This window comes from Oryctolagus cuniculus, chromosome 1 (genome assembly GCF_051225735.1).
Source record: "Oryctolagus cuniculus isolate XC-2025 breed Fujian yellow rabbit chromosome 1, ASM5122573v1, whole genome shotgun sequence".
Taxonomy (NCBI): domain Eukaryota; kingdom Metazoa; phylum Chordata; class Mammalia; order Lagomorpha; family Leporidae; genus Oryctolagus; species Oryctolagus cuniculus.
Genome location: NC_142867.1, coordinates 178,853,042 through 178,878,778, shown reverse-complemented (window position 1 = coordinate 178,878,778; position 25,737 = coordinate 178,853,042). Strand labels below are relative to the sequence as shown.

Below are 25,737 nucleotides of genomic sequence, written 5' to 3'. Positions count from 1 at the left end.
TAAGCCAGTAAGTCATGGCTTAACAGAAGGCAGAATGGCATGATTAAAAGCATGAATTGATCAGTTACCCTGCTCATTGGGTATTTGACCTTTAATATCTACTTCATCTCAACAGACTTCACTTTCTTCCTCTGTGAAATGGAATAAAGATAAAACACCTATTATTCATGAAGTTATTGCAGGGATTAAATGAGATCATAAGACAAGGTTTTAGTAACTGGTGCAGAGTAAGCATTCAACAAATGTTGGCTATTGTTACTGTTCATTTAAGGATTATTTGTTATCTTTGAATGGAGACAGACACAGGCAGTCTATCTGGCCAATGTTTAACAGATAGTGCTAGGATTATAAATAATAATTAGTGAAAAACAATTCAGAGTATAAGATATTAATAGGCACTATCTTTGTATAGTATGGCCAGTATACTTTTTCTTATGTACTAAACCTTAAACACTTCAATGAGAAGGTATGGGTACTTTGCATTCATACTGTACTAGACTCTTTCGTGAAAGCTAACTGGTCTGATCTGAGGGTTTTCATTTCTCTCTGTATCACAGTGAAAGCCTAATATGCTATTATTTGGGAGATAAAAGCCATAGGAGCTTAGACAAAAGATTTCACTGAGATACGGTTTCAATGAAACATCATGTGACATAAAAAAGCACACAGAAACTAAAGGAGGCTGTGCTTGATCAAACTTATTACAGTTTTGAAAAAAAAAAAAAAAAGAGAGAGAGAGAGAGAAGTGAGGGAACCAAATGGAAAGATATGGAGAAAAAACTCCTAAATAACCAGTCCTCAAAATGACAGAGGCTTCATAATGAATGTAATAATACCAGCCACTATGCATGGCCTGCTGTCTCAGTGCGAGGCTCTGTGGTCTCTACATGCATTGCTTTATCCAATCCCCCTACAAGTCTAAGAAATCAGAAGCATTAAATTTTTGCAGCTACAGAAATTGGGGCAAAAAGCTAAAACAGGGGTAGTACTGGAGTAGTGGCTTAAATCACCATTTCGGATATCCATATCTCTTAAGAGAGTGCCTGGTTTAACTCCCAGCTACTCTGCTTCCAATCCAGCTTCCTATTCATTCACATCCTGAGAAGCAGCAGATGATGTCACACATGGAGTTCCTGGCTCCTGACTCCAACCTGGCCAGCACCAGCTGTTGCAGGCATTTGGAGAGTAAATCAGTGGATAGATCTCTTTGGGCTTGATTTTCAAATAAAATGAAAAATAAGTAAATAGAGTTTTAAAAGGTAGCAGATCTCGCCGGCACCGCGGCTCACTAGGCTAATCCTCCACCTCGCGGTGCCGGCACACCGGGTTCTAGTCCCGGTCGGGGCGCCGGATTCTGTCCCGGTTGCCCCTCTTCCAGGCCAGCTCTCTGCTGTGGCCAGGGAGTGCAGTGGAGGATGGCCCATGCACCCCATGGGAGACCAGGAGAAGTACCTGGCTCCTGCCATCGGATCAGCGCGGTACGCCGGCCGCAGCACACTGGCCGCGGCGGCCATTGGAGGGTGAACCAACGGCAAAGGAAGACCTTTCTCTCTGTCTCTCTCTCTCACTGTCTACTCTGCCTGTCAAAAAAAAAAAAGAGGTAGCAGATCTCAGAGTCTAAGTGAACAGAGTTTTATCCTGCAGGAAAGCTATGCTAGATTCACAGAATAGATGATCCACTCATTTTCCTTCTCTTTCAATACCGCTCACCAGTCTCCCCTCCTTCAAACTGAAAACCTGTAATATAGCTTTCTCTGTTGGAAAAGACAAAAATCTTCAGCTTCTACTGCTCTAAATGATAGGCGTGCAGTTGGCCAAATCATTCATATACCTCCACACCCTACCTAGAGATCCCTGCCTCATAATCAAAGGTCATATCCTCTGAATAGTCCATTTGATCAGTACAAAGTAAGAGTACAAAGCTAAACAAACAATAAATTGCTAAATAAGAAGCCAGACTTAGCCTAAATGCACACATATTTTATACTGAAAAGTCGGGTTTCATACTATGAGATTGTCAAATGGAAACAACATTTTTTATGTGTGGCAAAATTTACCTACAATACAGCATAAACCATAGATGTATAATAATTAGTGTCATAAATGGAAGAAAATGCCATTATGGATTTACAAGGTTTTATGCTTAAGATTTTTCACAGGTGTCTAATTTTTTTTTTTTGGTGAGATTTAGTAATACAGCTTTGCTATCAACTACTCTTAGAGTTAAATCCAGACTTGGGCTCTGCTATCTCCTTGCTGTTGACCTGAGAAGAGCTACCTGTTGTAGTGGTGGTTGAAGAATTAAATAGATGACATATTCAAAGAGCTAAGCATGGTGCCTGGTACTTAGAAGTGTTCACTGAAACAATGAGTTATAATCTAATCTTGTAAGTACAATGCAAATTACTGCATGTCAATGAAAACCTTACCCACATGTATGTGGTAATATGCATAGCTACCTGTATTAGAACTTAGAAAAGATAGTAATTTAAATTAGGGTTCTCTACCAACAATTCATGGCTTGCTCCCAAATATGGCATTCTTGAGAATCAGTCTTTCCCAAATCAACAAAATCTAATTTGTGGAAGACCTTACATGTAAATTGCCACAAGTCCTAAGCCTTGGAAGATTCTATAACAAGAGAGTCAAGTAAAGGATTATTTTGTCAACCATTAGGAATCTTCCAAATTATATCATATTCACAGTTACAATGAACTCATGAATACTGATCACAAAATTTCAAATCTACATTTTTGTCTCATCCTAAAGAACAGTATAGTGTTCTAGCCTATAACAGAAAGTAAAATATTTTATGCTTAGGTTTATAATTATATATTTTAAATATATTGATCAACAATCTATTGAAAGAAGCAATGAGTATATTTTTCTTTGTAGAACACGTATTTGGGTAGTAACAACAAATTAGGGTGTGAAGCACGTAAAAAATTAACATATCGCCACATGGACTAATATTAATTTTTTACAAAATTAAAATTCCACAGGGTCATAAACTTATTTTATAAAATGTTATAAATTATTTTTAGACCTCAAAGTGTGAAACACAGCCTGAATTTTAAGAGATTTCTCCTTTAAATATACTGAAAAATCTAGACTGCTATTGAATAAAGAGAATGTCTTTTAAAAAAAACAGGCTTTCTAAAATTTACATAATGTTGATAAATTTTTCTAACAAAGGTACTGGGCATCAAAAAGGAAAACCAACCACATGCTGAACTTTGTTTCTTCCAATTAAAAATTTTTAACTTTCAGAAGAAAAATGATCAAAATAGTAGTGAGATAAAATATAAGGATACTTACGGCATTTGAAAATGAGTGTTTCTGAAAATAAGTTTCTCTATTAAGTTTATTTTAAAGCTACTTGAAGTTTTATGATTTGATGCTTTGAATTTCATAAACCAAATGACCTAGTTTTCACATAATATTCATTAAAACTAAGCATTAAAAGGTAAAGTGCTCTTCAATACAAAATCCAGTTAGGATCTAGTTCTGCCGAAACAAAATTACCACGGAAAAAATATTGGATATATTTTGGAATTAACCTTGAAAAATGTCAAATATCTCTCTTGGTAATTTTACCTGAACTGATTTATTTTAAAACAACAAGAGCAACAAATTGCGACCAGCTTAAAGAGATAACAGCTTAGTGTCTTATTGTCCTTTGCTGATAGGAAAGTGTGTTCTTTTAATACTGTACTTTATAAAATATGCATTTTCTTCTGTGAAAGTACTTTTCTAGATTATTTTAATAGTTTAGTCTTAGGCTTCAGGAAAAAAAACATTTTTTGTGAAATATTCTGTTACATGATAGAAGAAAAATTATTTGCATCTCCTTTAAATTATTCACAATACTTTGAGGCTTTCGTTCTCTCCAGTTAGTGCAATTTATTTTTCCATATGTCTCAGTAGCAAACAATGTTATTTAGACTCTAACCTGGCATGCTACCACCTCTGGCCCGCCCTTGAGCCCCTCCATTGCAAAGGTCTCCAGGTGCAGTTTGGGTAGCTGCAGGGTGAAGTCATTCCTACTTGCTGCAGTCCGTGACAGCGAGATCTGATCTCTGACCTAAAGGGAAAAAAACAGCATCAATGGTAATTCCCCTTCAGACACATTAACTGGGATGAACTGGGTCCCCTTGAGCCCACTGAGTGGACTTGCATTGATCGCTGGACCTGAAATCCATGAATAAATTTAGGACTAATTGATTTTTCGTTGCAAATAAATCTCTAATTCAGAGTGCTGGGGGAGAATGTTAAGAAGAAAAAGCATCCTCCTGCTTGAAATGAAGGAGGGGAAGAAGAGTCACTGGAGCTCTTCTGATCAAGAGATTTTTGAATTATTTTTTCACAGTTCCACCCTCAAAAGAAAAAGAAAGCAAAAAAAAAAAAAATTCTCACACACACACACACACACACAAAACACCAAACAGCAATCTCCTAATTATTATCATTTTCTTAGCATTTTCTTAGCATGTTCAATTTAAATGATATTAACTGATACATATTGGAAAAAGATAACTATTAGGCACTAGTTGTTGAAAAGAAAACTTCAATAATATGTACACCAAAATAAAAACAAATATGCTCAACACAAAAGGATACTTAAAAATACATAAGAGGTTTGTTTGCCCTGTTCACGTTTCTAAGTTGCCAAATCTTATTAAATTTGAGTCATAATGATTAAATAAATATAAACCAACTTGGTCACACAACTTGTATATAAGAAAAGTGAAATAAAATCTGTAGTATTTGTACTATGTTTTAAGTATTCAGAAAGGTAACAATACAAGCCCATCACAGACACGGGAGAAACACCAATTCTCTAGCCACTATGGACACAAATGCAGTTGATATCACACTGCCACCTTCTGGACAAATGAGAAAATATTCCCACAACTGTAGGATAAATAAAAGGAAACATTCAGAAATAGATATTTTTGGTTTTTTAATTCTCAAACTTAAGTAAAAGCCTTAAGAATTCATTCATAGTTTAGTTTGCATTTAATGTCAGTAAGCTTTCATTTTAAACACATATTTTAATGATCAGGAGTTTTCATAAATAGGCATACTTTTGAACTTTCATTATGCTTGAATAGGTTTTAAAAATTTAGCTCTCTGCTACCACGTATTTGATGTCATAAACCACCTTAAGGCCACAAGAAAAAATGGCCTTTATGGGGTAGCAAAGGCCGAGAACAGGGATAACTAAAGAAACAACATTAAATTGTGCAAATAAATATATTCTCTATGTCTAGTTTTATCTGAGCAAATTCAAATATGACTTGGCAATAATACAACATGGAAAACCTTGCCTTCAGTTTTGTATTATACTTAGCCAGATTGTAATATTGTTTGAGTCATTTTATTTTATGACTACATTAAAGAAATCAATACATCTCACAAAACTATCAAGCTCTATAGAGTTTCCTCAAATCAGCAAATACACACAAACATATCATGGCATCTTTAATTGTTCATGCCAAGCCACGGGTATAAAAACCCTTTTATTTCCGAAGTTGATCTGAAGACTTTTTTCTATCCATCAGTGAATGTCAAAGTACACTAAAACATAGATTATACTGCAATGTCTATGAGTGTGACTACATTGGAGTCCCAATTCAAAATGTATATTTATCTATAATAAATATTCTCTAATCTTCAATCTGGAGGAGAATGCTATTAAACTTAGCATAACAAAATAAATCATATTTTATAATTATATCTGCTTTAGGCTTTATATTTTATATGTATGGATATCTTCTCTCTTGCTTTTTTGTCACTGATGTGCACTCAGATAAAAGAAAACATTAATGTGGATTAAGGTACCGAGAATTTATCAACATCAAACCACTAGTGTTTTGCCTTCTACCCTTCTGAACCATAGTCAATAGATCTAAATATTTTACTGCACCCTGGCCAATTCATTGTTTGATGTTTAAAAACTCACCCAGAATCAAAGAAAATTTATTAAATTTGAGCCCCCAAATGAGATACTATTAGCTTTGAAAGTCAAGTTTAACTGCGATATTGATGATTCTCTTTTTTCTGTGACAAAATTCACCAGGGAAACCCTGGATGTCAAAGTACAAAAGCAGATTGCTAATACTGGCAAAGAGGGGGAAAGCATCAGCAGTGTAGGTATCATCCACAACACAGTCTGAGCACTGGGGGTCCTTCCCCCGATTAGTATCAGCACCATACTTCATGCATCAAGATTGACACACAATCTACAGTAAGCCACATGTCACAGTCTCGAAATAAACTATGAGCAACATTATGCTGGCTCATTTGGCATTTAAATCTGTGCTGCATTGTTATTTTAAGATTTTTCAGTAATTTGTTAAATTAAATAATTCTTTGTGTTAAATGGGAGGCCCTTCGAAATGCAGCTGTTTTTGCTGCGCCTAATGACTGAGATCATAATTACAATAGTATCTGAATAATACACGTGTTAATAGTTTCATCTAATTATAAATTCCCTGTTGACGCTGTTGAGGAGGAACAGTGGTTTTTTTTTGTTTGTTTTGTTTTGTTTTGTTTTTTTTGTCCTTACTATTTGTTGAATTCTTTACTTAGTGTAGGGTTAATCTTATGAGTATAAAGTAAATTGAAAGTAGATCATTCTAAAAATTAAGAGAGGGAATAAGAAAGGAAAGAGGAGAGAGGGTGGGGCATGGGCAGGAGGGAGGGTGGGGTGGGAAGTATCACTGTGCTCCTAAATCTGTATACATGAAGTACATGAAACTTGTATACCTTAAATAAAATAAATTAGCAAGTAAGTAAATTCTCTGTTAAATGTGCTATCCAGAAACAATGACTCATGACATACAGTAGAGACAATATCACAAATACTTCTATGAAAATTTTAAGAGTTTTTTGCACTTTTAAATTAAACTGACACTTGGACAGTAGGCTTCTAAAATGCTCTCCAAGTATTCCTAGAAAAGCTTTTAGAAAAGTCTTGAGAAATTACTGCATAGGAGTTATTTTAAATAAGTAAAGGGAATGAGAGCATGATAGAATATAAAACAGCAACATTAGGACAAGTAAAAATACAACAGTGCTGCAAACGAGTAGGCAGGAAAGATGACAAGAAACAGGAAAAAATCAGGCGTAAAAGGGAAGGGACCATTCAGAAGGAAAGTAGGGGGAAGGCTGAATTCAGAGCGAACAAGGAAGAAAGGGAAGAGAAGCACCACTCAACTGTACAGGACTCTCACCTCATGAGAAAAACAGAATGGGCATTCGGAGAACAATAACTCAAATATAAAAATAGGGATAATGTGAAATTCTTTAGGACATAATGCCCAGAGGATATAAAGTTATTCTTTTCAAGAATGAGAATCTAGCCGGCGCCGTGGCTCAATAGGCTAATCCTCCACCTTGCGGCGCCGGCACACCGGGTTCTAGTCCCGGTTGGGGCGCCGGATTCTGTCCCGGTTGCCCCTCTTCCAGGCCAGCTCTCTGCTATGGCCAGGGAGTGCAGTGGAGGATGGCCCAGGTGCTTGGGCCCTGCACCCCATGGGAGACCAGGAAAAGCACCTGGCTCCTGGCTCCTGCCAGGATCAGCGCGGTGCGCCGGCTGCAGCGGCGGCCATTGGAGGGTGAACCAGCGGCAAAAGGAAGACCTTTCTCTCTCTGTCTCTCTCTCTCACTGTCCACTCTGCCTAAAAAAAAAAAAAAAAAAAAGAATGAGAATCTAAAGCAAACTCCTTACTGTCAGAAAAATTTGAAATATTAGAATGCTAAGATAATTTCTTCTTAAAAGGAAATGAGAATTGAAAGCAAATTCCTCACCATTAAACAGTGTTTGAAGGAATATTAGAATAATACAATTGCTTTTTTCAAAAAGGAAAAGTAGGTTCACCTTTTAAAATACATATTTGAGAATTAATTAGAATTAAAACAGCCATCAGTCACCTTTCTGTGGATTAAATTATAATTTCAAATGAATTTTAAATTTTAATTTCAAAAGTCAGTCTTTGAATCTATTTACAATACATTATTACTTTTTTTTTTTTTTTTTTTTTTTTTTTTTTTTGACAGGCAGAGTGGACAGTGAGAGAGAGACAGAGAGAAAAGTCTTCCTTTGCCGTTGGTTCACCCTCCCATGGCCACCGCGGCCGGCGCACCTCGCCGATTCAAAGGCAGGAGCCAGGTGCTTCTCCTGGTCTCCCATGGGGTGCAGGGCCCAAGCACTTGGGCCATCCTCCACTGCACTCCCTGGCCACAGCAAAGAGCTGGCCTGGAAGAGGGGCAACCAGGACAGAATCTGGTGCCCAGACCGAGACTAGAACCTGGTGTGCCGGCGCTGCAAGGCGGAAGATTAACCTATTGAGCCACGGTGCCGGCCTACTATACATTATTCAACCTATAAGTACAATCCTATACCTTTTTCACTCATATAAGTAGATGTAAGTGATAAAAACATATATTTTTCTACTTCAAAATGCTTAACAGCTCATTTTAACATACATTGAATTTTTTCATAAAATTTCACAAAGTATCAATTTCTAAACTGTATACATTTCATGACATTGTATCAAATTGTTCACTTTCATATTTTAAAAATAATAAAAATGCCTCCATTACTTCTACTCTGAAGTTGCGATTTTTAGAACAATTTATTTTCTCTTATATACTTTCAGAAAGCAGATTTCTAAAAGATAGCTCATAAAAAGCAAGAGAAATATAGCAAAAAATAAATGAAACTTTCCAAAAAGTAAAAACACAATCTTGAAACATACTTATCTCAAAATAAACATCTCTAAAGATACATTTTTATTTTAAAAATCCACTTTAAGTGACTCTTAGGACCCATGCTGCACTGTTCCTATTGCTCTGATTAGTCTTTACACACAAGCCACCAATCTGTTTTCTAATTTTCTGGACCATAACACACACAAAAAAGCTACTTCTGCTAGTTTTACCAACTATGAAATTAGTCATTTTTAGAGAAATCACTTTACTCTCAAAATGTGAACCTCTGTATTTTAGCATGCAGAGACACAGAGAAAAGCAACTGCTGTCGGGCCTTTACATCACACTCCTGATCTGCCTGAAATTGTATTTAGTTCAAGCTACAATGGCTTCCAATGCTTCAAAACAAACCTTTTTTCCCCCAGAGATATTCTAGTACAAATACAGACCTCTACAGTATTTCCTATAACTCCATTCTTATCATCCTGTACTCATGTTGTACCTTGCCTTCTGTTGTCCCACTCCTTACTGTGTACCTCCTTCTACTTCCACTGTTTGCTTATTACTTTCCCTTTTCCCATTTGTCACTATATGTAAACTAGAGCAGCCAACATATTATTTTTCAATGTACACATACAAAAGCAGTATGTAGTCAGCACACTATAGCCTGGGAACCAAATCCAGTCCAGTGCCTATTGCTATAAGTAGAGTTTTACTACATCGCATCCACACCTTTCCTTATACCTGTTGTCTGTGGCTTCTTTCCTGCTTTAACAACAGAGCTGAGCAGTCGAAACAGAGACCATCAGGTCCGCAAAACTTAAAATATTTACTATCTGACCTTTGGAGAAAGTTGACATCTTCTGTCCTAGAGGTGCGGAAGGAAAGACCACATTTGTCAGCACTGCCAGTTTGTGTTTTTTTAATAGTTACTTCTCAGCTAAGAATCTGTACTTTTTAATGAATCAACCTCATAACACCAATACATAGTATCATCTCAAAGGCACTGTCTGCTTTTTTTTTTTTTTTTTTCAAGTCTTTCATGAAACAAGTGTCCTATCTCCTGATATATTTTCAGGCTTTGCATAATCTACTATACAACTTATTGGGCCTAACGCCTGGAACAACTGCTGATCACCCATTCTAATACCTAATCAACTGAAAAGACTTTTGTAATCAGAAAAGGAAGGAAGCCAGCTAGAGTTAGCTATATACTATATAACAACGTTAATGGAAAGAAAAATCACTATGTGTATAAGAGACTCTTAGAAAATATATGATCAGGTAAGAACGTCATTCCAAACCTGTGAATTCTACAATATAGAAGAAACTAATCAAAAAATATATTTAGACAGTTCCAAGATTCTATTACGTGTTCAGTGACAGAAGGTAGGAGCAAAGTGCATCAATGCAATTGAAATGATATTCAGGAATTGGGTAGTGACATCTAAACAAATATTGCTCTCCTTCTTTTATCTTTTCCTTAGCTATTTAATTAACTAAATGGACAGAGAATAGTATTATTTCTGTTAGTAATACCATTAGTACTTTCAGAAGTACTTCACACTTTTCAAAGTAGTCTCCACACTACCTCACTTGATTCTACCAGCCAACTTGTGAAATAGTATTATCATCCATAATATGAGGATACTGAGCCCAGTGCTTTTAGCACCAAATAATAATGCCTCTTAATATCTATATATGAACAACTTATAGTGGAAGAAATTACTTAAAATTTTAGTTTTTAGTCCATTTGCCTACCTAAAAAGCATCATTTTTTTTCTTTTCTTTGTCTCTTCTCTGGCAATCTTGGCAAAAATGTTTGTGTCATAAAAATGGTTTGTAACAAGCAAAAGACAATTTTAAACATCCTTCTCTCAGTTGTTTCCTTGCACCTGTGGACATTCTTATTCATTCACATTCTCTTTCACTTTCTCCCTCTCTCTCTTCCTCCTCCGTACCCCACGCACCCCGGCCACACACACAATTATTATACTGACAAGTTACCTGTGTAGCAATAACAATCATCTTTATACAATTGTTACAGTCTCACTTGGAAGATCTCCAAACCACGATGTCCCAAGACACATGCAACAGTTCCTGTTGTGCTGCACACCTCCTGGGAGGAGACCCTGGCACTTTCTCAGCAGAGGCAGGCACTCCATTGGCACGGTAAGCACAGAATTCACGCTCTGAGAAGCAGGAGGTGAGAAACGAGCCTCCTCTTGCTGGCAGGTTATTTAACTTAACCTCCAACTCTGGACCAGAGCCAGAAGCCTCCAATGACTGCCAGAAAAGAAGGCAAGATCTACCACCACAGCCACCCAACACTTCATAGTCACATCCCAGTTATGGAAATAAAAAACTGATCTCTTGAATCAAATTATCAAACTAGGCACATTCCAATTAAGGATCTGAAAAACTGACCACTCAAATCAAATTACCAAACTGAAAAACAGGGTGATTTAATCTTAGCCATCCTATCAAGGCTTTAGACAGCATGATAAATGTGTTGTAGGCTGTATGTACACCATAAACTGCACCCCACAAAGAGATTGCCATGACCTTGAGCTATTTAACAAAGACAAAAATGTATACTGGAGAATATAATATTATTACAATTATAAAAATTATTACAGTCTGCCACAAAGAGATATTATTTCCTAGGGTAAATTACTTCCAGGGATAGACACAGATGAAATTTAAATTAATTATTTAAATGTCTTTAAGCTCAAAACTGTTAAAAACATATATGTGTGTGTATAAATATGTATATATATATGACATGTGAGTGTTTTGTCTTTAGTTTTTCAAGTTTATTACTTCTTTAGCAACTACCATTTTCAGATTGGCTAGGTCAGAATGACACTGAATGATGACATACAAGAAGTTACATGGGGAGAGTTGTTATCAGGAAGCACGCTGTATTAACACCTGTATGTCCTGCATAGCTGATTTTCAGGAGCCAGGATCAAAAATGCTGAGGAATTCAGGTATCTAGTAACATGTGGAGAGTCACTGATGAGTCGCTAAATACTGAATTGTTAGAGGAAGAAGATCATGTTTCATTTTATAAGATACTGTCAATTTCATAAGTTAAAAAGTACTCTATGGGCTTTGTGCTCCTTATAAATGCACTGAAAATAAAGAATAAAAAAAAATGTGGGGCTGGTGCCATGGCGCACTAGGTTAATCCTCCACCTGCAACGCTGGCATTCCATATGGGTGCCAGTTCTAGTCCCGGTTGCTCCTCTTGCAGTCCAGCTCTCTGCTCTGGCCTGCAAACGCAGTGGAGGATGGCCCAACTGCTTGGGTCCCTGCACCTGCATGGAAGACCAGTAAGAAGTTCCTGGCTCCTGGCTTTGGATCGGTGCAGCTCCAGCCGTTGCGGCCATTTAGGGAGTGAACCAACGGAAGGAAGACCTTTCTCTCTGTCTCTCTCTCACTGTCTATAATTCTACCTACCAAATAAATAAATTTTAAGAATGTTTATTATTATATATTCTGATTTTAATATTATAAAATCATATTTAAAGATTTGACTATGGGGCCAACATTGTGGCTTAGTGGGAAAAACTGCTGCTTGTAATACCGGCATCCCATATGGGTATCAGTTTCTGAGTCCCAGCTGCTCCACTTCCAATCCAGCTCCCTGCTAATGTCCCTGGCAAAGCAGCAGAGGATGACCCAAGTCCTTGGGCCTCTGTATCCTCGTGGGAGACCAGAAGAAGTCCCTGGCTCCTGGCTTCAGACCAGCCCAGCTCTGGCTGTTGCAGCCATTTGAGGAGTAAATCATCTGCCTTTCAAATAAATAAGTAAATTTTAAAAAATGATTTGACTATACAGCATCTTCACCTGCCATACCTTGTTGAACTATGTTCTATTCCACAGTCTAAGAGCAAAAATAACCACATTTCTATTTCACAGAGTCAAACTGGTCTTTACCTATAAACTCACTGTTAGCATAACTCTCTTTCCTAGAGATATCCTTACTGAATTCAGGCTCTCATTCAGATGCTATTTTTAACAATCAAATATTAGCAAGACTTCGCTTTGGATCAGAAGATGGCTTTAGTTACATTTAGAGACTTTCTGATGGTAAAGTTTTGACTCCTTCAACAAACATTCATCAAGTGCCTACTCGGAACCAGACATAGTAGTGATAGATGATGAGGATATCAAAATTAAGGAGACAGAACTCTATCCCCCAAGGACTTCAAAATCTAGTGGGACAATTAATCTCTCAAAACACATTTTCTAGCCTCGTATTATCTATAATGTTTTGTTTCTCCTTGCAGTTGCTATGGGCCTTCTTTCTTTGCCAAAGAGTAGTATGCTAATCAATCTCATACCTTTATCTTTGGCCCTGACTTTCCCCCTGAGGTTCAAACTCACCTGTCCTACTGATTATTCCACATTACCTTAAACTAAGTAGTTCCAAAACAAAACTTAGCATTGTTTCCTTTCTCCTTTCTTCCTCTATCTCAAAAAAAAAAAAAAAGCAAAGGGCTACTTTTTGGTATTCCCAGCATCAATCCACAGCAGCATGCCATCACCATCACAGGAATCACCTTCCCCTGCCTTCTCCTCCTCCCCATATGCTACTTGACTGAATGTAAGTTCTGAAACTGCATCTAAGTTTTACATTCTTTCCTCTGACAACACCTATCATCACTATCCTGTTTCAAATTTTACCAGCCCTCATATAGCCTAATGCAATAGCTGCCCCACACAGCTCTCTATTAACAGACTCCTGGCTCTTAAAAATACCTTCATTACTTTGCAAAATCTGTTCTCCAGAGCTCAAACTTAATCAGGAATCTGACCACATCTCTCACTGACTTAAACTCATGTCCACTCCCCATTGCCTCCAGGGTAAGATTCAAGGTTCTTAGCATGGCAAAAAAAAAAAAAAAAAAAAAGTGCTACCTGCTTCACTGAACCCCATCTCATGGACTCTTCTTGTACTTGAGGCCAAACTAAGAATATAGAACTATCCATGCTTCCATGAACTTGCTCATGTTACTCGCTCTGCCAGCATCACTGTTCCCCATTATTCCTAATACTTCAAGGCCCCAACCAGGCATTATCTTTCCCTGAAGAAACCTCCAGGCAATCCCTAAATGAAGAATGTCCTACATGGATGCAGAAGTACATTTTGTACACATGTACCATGGTATACTGGAATGTTCTATTTCTCTTTGTTGAGGGAGAAGACTATGTGCCTTTCATACACACACATTTGTCTCTCCAGAGGCTATGACAGTTCCAGACACATTATATGCATGAAAAAGCATCTATAGAATTAAGCTATTCATGATAAACATTCTGTTTTATGATGGATTAGTGGTTTTAAGTAACCTTACACAAGAAGCAAATCCAAAATGTCAGCAAAAACTCCTGTGTCTCCTTAATTATTTTTCCAGTGTCATTTCAGCTGAATAAATTTAAAGCATTTATAGATGTAAGGTCTACTGGAGTTTTTGAAGTTTCTGGATTGTGACTTCCTGTTTTATCTGTTAGATATTTAACACTTTCCAATGAACATGCATTGGCACCTTTAAAGTTCACATTTTAATTCATGAGCATATACATGGAATACTTTAATTAATCCTTCCAAACTTGTAGGACCCAAGCAATTTCTAAAGACCTCAAGAATTCATGGGGCTGGAGCTATATCACAGTAGGTTAATCCTCTTCCTGCTGTGCTAGCATCCCATATGGGCACTTGTTCTAGTCCCGGCTGTTCCTCTTCCAGTCCAGCTCTCTATGGCCTGGAAAAGCAGTAAAACAAGGCCCAAGTGCTTGGGCTCCTGCATCTGCATGGGAGACCAGAAAGAAGCTCCTGGCTCCTGCGTTCGGATCAGTGCAGCTCTGGCCAGAGTGAACTGGCACACAGATCTTTGTCTCTGTCTCTCTCTCTCACTGTCTATAACTCTACCTCTCAAATAAATGAAATAAAATCTTAAAAAAAATTCAGCAATCCTGACAATTCAAGACAAAAAAATTACTATAAAAATATTCTTAGGTTCTTCTCTACTTCCAAATTCTACCTAAATTCTTTTACTTTCAGCTGTAGTAAACAAAGACATCTCTCTGCTGAGCATTTGGACAGAATCCAACAAATGCTTAATTTTATCATATCAATACACACATTATTCTATCATGAAAATTATTATAATAGAATTTTTCTATTTCCTTTTTGTTCCACACAATAGAAATACATAGGCATATTTGGAGAGCTCTTAATTTCAAAAACAAAAATTTCTACATTTTCAGTATTACTGGAAGCCTGTTGGTAAATATTTCAGGGAAATAAAAGTACATGCTGAGGCAGGTGTTGTGGTAAAGCACGTTCAGCTACCACTTGGGACAAATACATCCCATATCAGAGTGCCTGGAACCCAGTCTTATTCATTTCTGAGCCAACTTCCTATTAATGTGTACCCTGAGGACATCAGATGATGGGTCAAGTACTTAGGCCACTGCTACCCATATGGGAGATGGAGATGGAGTTCCTGGCTCCTGACTTTGGTCTGGCCTAGCCCCAGCTGATGTGGCCACTTGGGAAATAAACCAGCAGAAGGAAGACTGATTCTCATTCTCTCTCTCTCTCTCTCTCTCTCCCCCTCCCTCCCTTCCCCTCATCTCTAATTCAACCTTTCAAATAAATAAATAAATCTTAGAACAAACAAACAAACAAAAGTATTAGCACAATTAAGACTACCAAAATTAGGCCAGTGCCACGGCTCACTAGGCTAATCCTCCACCTGCAGCGCCGGCACCCTGGGTTCTAGTCCCGGCTGGGGCACCAGATTCTGTCCTGGTTGCTCCTCTTCCAGTCCAGCTCTCTGCTGTGGCCCAGGAAGGTAGTGGAGGATGGCCCAAGTCCTTGGGCTCTGCACCAGAATGGGAGACCAGGAAGAAGCACCTGGCTCCTGGCTTTGGATCAGTGCAGTGCACCAGCTGTAGCGGCCATTTGGGGGGTGAACCAACCAAAGGAAGACCTTTCTCTCTGTCTCTCTCTCTCACTGTCTAACTCAGCCCGTCAAAAAAAAAAAAAAAAAAAAAAAAAGACTACCAAAATTACACCAATAACTTTTCTGACTACAATGGAATGAAATAAGAAATAAAGAGCAGAATAAAGAACTGGAAATTCTCAAATGTACAGAAATTAAACAACTAATTTTTGAATAATTGGGTCCAGCATTATGGGGCAATGAGCTACGTAGCCACCTACAAGACAAGCATCCCACATCTGAGTACCTGGTTAAGAGTCCTAGCTGCTCCACCTCTGATACAGCTCCCTTCGAATGCACCTGGGAAAGCAGCAGAAGATGGCCCAAGTATCTGGGGCCCCCTGCAACCCAAAAGGAAGACTCAGATGGAGCTCTTGGCTCGTAGCTTCAGCTTGGACCATCCCAGACCATTGCAGCCATTTGGGAGTGAACCAATGAATGGTAGATCTCTTCTCCCTCCGCCCCCCACCCTCCGGCTCTTGATTTTTATTTTTTTTTTTTTTTGAACAATGAGTGGTTTAAGGAAAACATTGAAAGGTAAGTAGGAAATATCTTGAGACAAGTGAAAATGAAATACAACATATCAAAACTTATGGTACCCAGTGAAAGTAACATAAAGGAGAAGATCTTGATGTGAATGGAAGGGGGGAGGGAGAGGGAAAGGGGAGGGTTGCAGGTGGGAGGGAAGTTATGGGGGGGAAGCCACTGTAATCCATAAGCTGTACTTTGGAAACTTATATTCATTAAATAAAAGTTAAAAAATAAATAAATAAATAAAATATTAAGGACTAGAAAAAAAAGGAAGAACATCTCAAATAACATTATACCTCAAGGAAGTGGAAAACATGAATAAACTAAGTATAAAGTTACTAGGAGGAAATAAATAAATTACTATAGCAGATATAGACAAAGTAGAGAAGAGAAAAACAATAGAGAATATTGATAAAATGAAGTTTTCTTAAAAGATAAACAGAATTGACAAATTTTTAAGCTAGAGTAACTAATAGAAAATACTTTTAAAATCACAAAAAAAGAGAAACTACAATTGATACGATAGAAACATAAAGGATCATAATAGGGCCAGGAATTCAGATGTCTGGACACCTGTATCTCATATTAATGTACAGAGCTTCAAGTCCTAGTTCTGCTCCTGATTATGGTTTCCTACCAATGCACATCCTGGGAGGCACCCAGTGTCAGATCGAATGGCTGGAGCCCTGCCACCCATGTGGAAGCCTTGGATTGAGTTCCCAGCTCCAGCTTCGCCTGAATGAGGTGCAGATTTGATATTTGTGAGCATCTGAGGAGTGAACCTATAAATGGAAGAGCGCTCTATCTCTTTCTCCCTCTCTTTCTCTCTGCCTTTCAAGTAAACAAACTTTCTTTTAAATAAAGAAACCCTTTTTTAAAAATATCATAAGAGAATACTATGAAAAACTTATGCCAACATGTTGGAAAACTTAGAATAAATAGAAAAATCGCTAGAAACATATAACCTACCAAGACTGAATAATGAAGAAATAAAAAGTTGTGAACAGTTCTATAACTAGCAAGGAGACTGACTCAGTTATCAAAAACGTTTCAAGAAATGTCCAGGACCAAATGGCTTCACTGGTGAATTCTACCCAATATTTAGAAATTAATGCCAGGGACAACCCTGTGGTGTGCTGGGTTAAAGCCCTGGCCTGCAGAGCTGGCATCCCATACAGGTGCCGGCTCGAGCCCCAGCTGCTCCACTTCTGATCCAGTCCCTGCTAATGTGCCTGGAAAAGCAGCAGAGGATGGCCCAAGTTCTTGGGCCACTGCACCCACGTGGGAGACCAAGAAGTTGACTCCTTGCTTCAGATTGGCTCATCTCTGGCTGTTGCGGCCATTTGGGGAATGAACCAGTGAATGGGAGACCTCTCTTTCTCTCTCTCCCTCTGTGACTCTTTTAAATAAATAAAATAAATCTTTTAAAAAAGAAATTAATGTCAAACTCTTCCAAAAAATTGAAGAGGAGAATGTAAATGTATTTTACGAGGTCAGCATTACCCTATACCGAAGCCAGACCGAAGCCAGACAATGACATAACAAGAAAATAAAACTACAGGCTAGTTTATATTCCTGATAAAGACATATATAAAAGTCTTCAATAAAATACTAGGAACACAATTTCACAGCACAATAAAAAGATTAGATACCATTACCAAATGGGATATATCCCAGGGGTGCAAGGATAATTAAATATACACAATCAATTCATTTGATATGTCATATTCATAACAGACAAAAATCACATGATCACAACAATAGATGTATAAAAAGTTTCTAATAAAAGTCCATGTACTTTCATAATAAAAATGTTCAACAAATAATAGAAGGAAGGCAGCTGAGTACAACAAAAGACGTAAGTCACAGTGAAATTATACTCAATGGAAAAAACATAGAAGTTAGTCTCTAAAATTGACACCAAGACAAGGATGTCTGCTTTTAGCGTTTGTATTCAACATAGTGCTGGAAATACTAGCAAGAGAAATTAGGCAAGAAAACTAAATAAATGAAAGAAAACATATAATGAAAAAAGGTCAATTCATCAAAAGATACACATGCAAACAGGATCCCAACATATATAAAGCAAAAACTGACAAAAATAAATGAGCAAAGAGCTCAAAATACTTGGAGACTTCAACATCATACTTTCATTAATGGACAAGTTAAGTAGACAAAGATAATCAAAGAACTAGACAACTTGAACAACACTATAAACCAAACAGACATGTACTGAACACCCTATGTAACAGTAGAACATACATTCTTTTTAAGTATGCATTTAACATTCACCAAGATATTCATGTGATTGTACATCATAACCAAGCTGGATTTATCTCAGAAATGGAAGGGTATTCAACATAGACAAATCAATCTATATAGTACAAAACATTCATAGAATGAAGGGGTGGGGAAGAACATGATCATCCATATTATTGCCAAAAAGCATTTGACAAAAACTAACACATGGTCATGATTTTTTAAAAAATTTTTCAAAAAATTAGGAATAAAAAAGAACTCCCTCAACCTGATAAAGGATACCTGTATTAGTCTACTTTTCATTACTTTAACTAAAACACCTGAGAGAGCTGCTCTGGAAAACACCAGTGTATTTCAGCAGTGGAGGTGTGGCATCTGGTAGAGGCTGGTTATGGCAGACATGGTGGCAGTGATCATGTGGTGAACCAGAAGAGAGAGCCTGGCCGAACCCGAACTAAAATACTGAAAGCTCTTACAAGAACGACCTTCCTGGGGCATACCCGCAATGACCCAAAGATCTCCCATCAGCTCTACTCTCATCATTACCTAACATCATTAAGTCAAGTCCTCATCTTTAATCAATCAAATCCTACTCAACCCATAACAGCATTTCTGAAAATCTCATAGCTAAGATCTTGCTCAGTGGTGCAAGACTAAAACCTTTACCCTTAAGATTAGGAAAAATACAAGGATAACTGCTTTTAAAACATTTATTCAACTAAAAGGTCTAGCCTGAAGTTAGACAACAAAAAGAAATAAAAGCTATTCCAATAACAAAGAAGTAAATTTATTTCACAGATGACATGATCTTCCATATAGAAAATTCTGAAGAAGTCCCCCCCACACACACACACACACTGTTAAGCCTTAGTGTCGGCATCCCATATGGGCACTGGTTCGAGTCCCGGCTGCTCCACTTCTGATCCAGCTCTCTGCTATGACCTGGGAAAGCACTAAAAGATGACCCAAGTCCTTGGGCCCCTGCACCCACATGGGAGAGCCAGAAAAAGCTGCTGGCTCACGGCTTCGGATCAGCTCAGCTCCAGCCATTGTGGCCATTTGAGGAGTGAACCAGCAGATGAAAGACCTCTCTCTCTGCTTCTGCCTCTCTGTAGCTCTGCCTTTGAAATAAAAAAAAAAAAAATTGTTAAAAAAAAAAAAAAGAATAGTTGAGCCCTTAATATGGACTGAAGAGCTAGGTATAAGAGTTAAAATTATGATTCTTAGGTGAAAACACAGCAGAAAGTTTTCATGACTTTGGATTTGGCATTAGATTCTTGGATACAAGGTCAAACATATTCACAACAAAGGAAAAAATTAAACTGTGGAAATATAAAACTTTTGTGCATCAAATGATACTTGAGAGATCAAACTACAACCCAGAAAATGGAAAGAAGTGTTTTCAAATAGAGTACCCAGAAAGTACAAAGAACTTTTGAAACTCAATAACAACAAAACCAATCCAGTTAAAAAAATAAGCAAAGGAGTTGAATAATATTTCACTAAAGAAGACACACAAAGTGTCAACAAGCACATGAAAAGATGCTCACGTCATTAATGAGAGGGGAAATGTAAATCAAAATCAAAATGAGATACTAGATCACACACTGTAGGAAGACCATTTTTAAAAAAAATAGAGGCTGGCGCCGCAGCTCAATTGGCTAATCCTACACCTGCGGCGCCAGCACACGGGGTTCTAGTCTCGGTTGGGGCGCAAGATTCTGTCCCTGTCACTCCTCTTCCTGTCCAGCTCTCTGCTGTGGCCCAGGAGTGCAGTGGAGGATGACCCAAGTCCTTGGGCCCTGCACCCTCATGGGAGACCAGGAGAAGCACCTGGCTCCTGGTTTTGGATCAGTGCGGTGTGCCAACCGCAGCACGCCAGCTGCAGTGGCCATTGGGGGGTGAACCAATGGAAAAGGAAGACCTTTCTGTCTCTCTCACTGTCCACTCTGCCTGTCAAAAAAAAAATAGAAATAACAATAGTGAACTTGAATAGGGAGAGACTTAAACCCTAATAATGGTGGGGATTTCAAGTGGCATAGCACTATACTAAACAGTTTGATGGTACCTCAAAAACTTAAGCATGTATTACCATATGGCCCAGCAATTCCACTCCTAGCTACAAACCCAAGAAAACTGAAAAGAGGACAATAAACAAAAATTTATACTTGAATGTTCACAGCAGCATTATTCAAGGTAGCCCAAATGTGGAAATAACCCAGTGTCCGTGCTGACAAATTCACTAACACACACATACACACATGTACATACACACACATATACATATATACAAATGCACACATACACATGGCATATATCCATCCATACAATAGAACATCACTGAGCCACAAAAAGCAATAACCTATCAATGCCACAACAAATTCATGCCACAACATGGATAAACGTTGACCAAATTACACTAAATAAAAGAAAACAGACACGAAAGGCCACATTGGATGATTCCATTTATATAGAATATCCAGAACAGGAAAATCCATACAGGCAGAAAACAGATCAGTTTTGGTCAGATGGTAGAGGAAGAGATTAGAGAGAGCAAGTGCTTTCCTTGGGGGTGATGCAAATGTTCTGGAATTAGATAGTTGTGATGGCTGTGCTACATTGTAAATGTACTTAAAGTCAGTGAATTATGCACTTAACGGTTAAAATAGTTTTTTTTTTAAAAGTTCAACAGCTATAGATTTTCCAAGACAAATTAAAAGCAGTCAAGAATTCAACTCAATAGATCAGTTGTGATGATTTTGTTTCTTTCTGTTCTTATTTTTCTTAAACTCAATCATCTGAAATTGAGTAATTCAATTTAAAAAACTACTGTGACCTACATTAAAAACTGGCATAAGTTTTTCAAATATGTATACTTAAATGAAATTAAAACAAAATGTCTGCTTCTTTGAAAAGAAGTTCATTTGCCCCTTAAAATTTAGCAAGCATTGGTTCAGAATGCCTATCTCCATTCTACGGATACCAAAATCTACAGATGCTCAAGTCCCTCCTATAAAATGGCATAGTGTTTGCACAGGACCTACATATATTTTCTCATATATTTCAAATCACCATCAGATTATTTATAATACCTCAAAATATATGTTATATAAATAGCGGTTACACTTTATTATTTATAGAGAATAGTGACAAGGGAAAAAAAATCTACATGTTCAGTACAACTTTTTTCTTTTAATTTTCTTTTGTTTGACAAAATCTACAAACTCAGAACTCATGAATATAAAAATCCAACTGTATGTGATTCTAAATGAAGATGAATAGCATTCCTCATTAAATACTAATATTGCTCTCAGTAGGGTTTAAAAAATGATACCTCTGGCCGGCGCCGCGGATCACTAGGCTAATCCTCCACCTTGCGGCGCCAGCATACCGGGTTCTAGTCCGAGTCGGGGTGCCGGATTCTGTCCCGGTTGCCCCTCTTCCAGGCCAGCTCTCTGCTGTGGCCAGGGAATGCAGTGGAGGATGGCTCAAGTACTTGGGCCCTGCACCCCATGGGAGACCAGGATAAGTACCTGGCTCCTGCCATCGGATCAGTGCGGTGTGCCGGCCACAGCGCGCCAGCCACAGCGGCCATTGGAGGGTGAACCAACGGCAAAAGGAAGACCTTTCTCTCTCTCTCTAACTGTCCACTCTGCCTGTCAAAAAAAAAAAAAGATACCCCCACCATCTCTACCATCTGACCAAAACCTTGAATAATGCTGCTATGAACATTAAAGTACAAAAAATGGCACCAGCACTGTGGCATAGTAGGTTAAGCATCCACCTGCAGCACCAGCATCCCATTTGGACACCGGTTCGAGTCCCTGCTACTCCACTTCCAATCCAGCTGTCTGCTAATGGCCTGGGAAAGCAGTGAAAGATAGCCCAAGTGCTTGGGCTTCTGCACCCATTTGGGAGACCCAGAAGACACTCCTGGCTCCTGGTTTCAGATTGGTTCAGCTCTGGCTGTTGCGGCCATTTGAGGAGTGAACTAGCGGATGGAAGACCTCTCTCTGTGTCTCTTCCTCTTTCCATCTGTAACTCTGCCTCTCAAGTAAATAAATACATCTTAAAAAGTAATGAGAATAATAATACCTAGTGGTGGGCATTTGGTGCAGTGGTGAAGTTGCCATTTCGGAGTGCCAGCTTGAAGTCAAAGCTATTGCACTTAGAATCCAGCTTCCTGCTAATGTGTTCTGGGAGGCAGCATATGGCAGCTCAAATACTTGGGTCCCTGCCACCAATGTGGCCTACCTAGTTGGAAATCTAGGCTCCTGGCTTCACCCTGGTCCAGCCTCAGCTATTGTAAGCATTTGGGAATGAGAGATCTCTTTCTGGTTGTCTGGTGAGTGTGTTCTCACTCTTGCTTTCTCTCTCCCGCCTTTCAAATAAAATGGAAAAAAAAAAAAGCTTTTCAAAAATAATATCTAGTCAGCTGCTAGTACTAGGAACTAAACACTTAAATGGAATGTGTCAAATTTTAAAAATTAACTAGTATCAATAAAATGTATTTGCTTTTCTTAAAACAAATATTTTCAACTTAAATTCTTTAAAATGCAAGAAAAGAAGTAATGTGTACATGAAAACAAGTTCTTTTGTTTGTTGTGTCAGAAATTAATATCAAAACTCAAGTCAGCAGACAAAAATTATTTTTAGAACTAATATATATGATGAAAAGGCATGTGTTAAAGAAATAAGAAACATAAATAGCTGTACTATTTGAACATGCACAGTAAACTTTGATGATGAGTTTAAAAGTAGCCACATAAGGCTGGTGCTGTGGTGCAGTGGGTTAAATTTAGCCCTGGCCTGAAGTGCCAGCATTCCATATGGGCGCCGGTTCTAGTCCCGGCTGTTCCTCTTCCAATCCAGCTCTCTCCTACGGCCTGGGAAAGCAGTGGAGGATGGCCCAAGTCCTTGGGCTCCTGCACCCGCATGGGAGACCCAGAAGAAGCTCCTTGCTCTTGGCTTCATATCGGCACAGCTCCGGCCATTGTGGCAATCTAGGGAGGGAACCAGCAGATGGAAGACCTCTCTCTCTGTCTCTACCTCTCTCTGCAACTCTGTCTTTCAAATAAATAAAATAAATCTTAAAAAAAAAAAAAGTAGTCACAGTCATTTTTACTGACCTTGAAACAGCTTGGATGCTCCTTCTGTACTCTTTTTGTCTCTCCAAGACAGCAAAATTCCTATTAAAAAGTCCAGTGTAGCCAGAAGAATGACTCTGTAAACTGTAGCATGAAGACATGCATACTGTACCTCACTGAGAATTTTGGAGAGAGTCTGGGTCACTTTCTTACTTATCCGTTCACTCTCACTCATACTGTATGGAGAGGAGAATCAGCTCTAACTCTCAATTAGCCTCTTCTAAATTTTCATTTCATGGTTAAAAATCACTAAATAAATAGAAATTTCCACAGAAAGTAACAAAAATGATTAACTATGAAATCTGAAGGGGAAAGAGGTCATAAAGCAAAAGTAAATCTACACTGCCACAGCTCAGAACAGGCACCGGGCCTCACAGTGATCAGGCCAACTGGGACACCTACGTCCCGCACCAGAATACCTGGGCCGAATCCTTGATTCAGCTCCTGATCCCAGCTCCCTGGGAATGCAGACCCTGGGAGGCAGCAGTGATGGATTCAGTAACTGAGTTCTTGCCAGCCACAAGGGTGATAAGGATCGCATTCCTGGCCCTCAGGTTTAGCCTCATACAACCACCAGTTGTTGTGGGCATCTGTGAAGTGAACCAGTAAATAGAGGTTTTGGCTTTCTCACAGTCTCTCTAAAAAAAAAAAAAAAAAGAGAGAGAGAGAGAGAGAGAGAGAAGGAAAGAAGAAAAGTAAAGAAAAACCTACAGTGGTTATAGGCCATTTCACAGACATCTTTCTTTCCATAAGCCTTGAAAAATAAAAGACAGGGGCTGCACTGTGGCATAGTGCGTGAAGCTGCCACCTGCAGTGCCAGCATCCCATATGTGCGCCGGTTTGAGTCCAGGCTGCTCCTCTTCTGATTCAGCTCTCTGCTATGGCCTAGGACAGCAGTAGAGGATGGCCCAAGTCCTTGGGCCCCTGCACCCATGTGGGAGACCTGGAGGAAGCTCCAGATTCCAGGCTTTGGATTAGCCCAACTCCAGCCATTGCAGTCATTTGGGGGAGTGAACCAGCAGATGGAAGACCTTTTTCTCTCTCTGTCTCTGCCTCTCTGAAACTCTGCCTTTCAAATAAATAAATAAATCTTTAAAGAAAAAAAAAGAAAAACAAAAGACAACTACTACTGAATAACTTTATCATTATAATCATACCAAGGCAATCTGTCTCTATTAGATTTAAAATATTTATTTCTCAATTTTCATAAGGAAAAGAGAAAGTATAATATTAATATTTTATATTAATTATGGCTTTTCCTGACATCAAAGTACACATTAACTGTATAAAAAAGTATACCATAAACATACATGTTTCTGATATAACCGAGTTCTCTTACAATGTTTTACCAACTGCAAAAATCTAATCAAAGATGTCTCTGCAGTACATAGATTTGATGTGAATATATTTAAATGATTGACCAACCCTATAAATTGGGAGGAGGAAAAATCGTAGTTTCAAAGAAACAGAATAAAAGAGCCTAAATAAATAAATAAATAGAATAAAATATTGGTTATTTTTCGAAATGCTTTTGGTTATATGAAATAATGCTAGTTACTTTTAAAGTAAAAATTAATACAGAAGTCTAGGGTTTTCAAAATATTAAAAATGAATTAAATATTAGCTTGCAAAGGTTATTTAATATCTCCTTAAAAGAAATAGTTTTATGATATTTTAAGTTATGAAATTATATTATAAAATAAATTTGATTCCCCAAATTATTCTAAGTATGATTTATTAATAAATTATACATATCTTAAAAGAACTATATTTTTACTTATCTAACCAATTGTCTGATATACAATAACAGAAACACATAAATAACATTTCTATACTTTTTTTTTTTTTACAGGCACAGTGGACAGTTAGAGAGAGAGAGACAGAGAGAAAGGTCTTTCTTTGCCATTGGTTCACCCTCCGATGGCCGCCGCGGCCGCTGCGCTGCAGCCAGTGCACCGCGCTGATCCAATGGCAGGAGCCAGGTACTTATCCTGGTCTCCCATGGGGTGCAGGGCCCAAGCACTTGGGCCATCCTCCACTGCACTCCCTGGCCACAGCAGAGA

At 38.2% G+C, this 25,737-nt stretch overlaps 1 protein-coding gene across 6 annotated transcripts in view; it reads right to left on the bottom strand.

Annotated features, from left to right (window-relative positions):
- CCDC171 (coiled-coil domain containing 171) overlaps positions 1-25,737 on the bottom strand; it is a 394,098-nt gene that overhangs the window by 98,625 nt on the left and 269,736 nt on the right. For all 6 annotated transcript variants that reach the window (XM_089317363.1, XM_089317367.1, XM_070052470.2 and 3 more), the window contains one exon: positions 3,953-4,084. In XM_089317363.1, the coding sequence (XP_089173489.1) occupies positions 3,953-4,084 (132 nt within the window). The remainder of the gene's footprint in view (positions 1-3,952; positions 4,085-25,737) is intronic.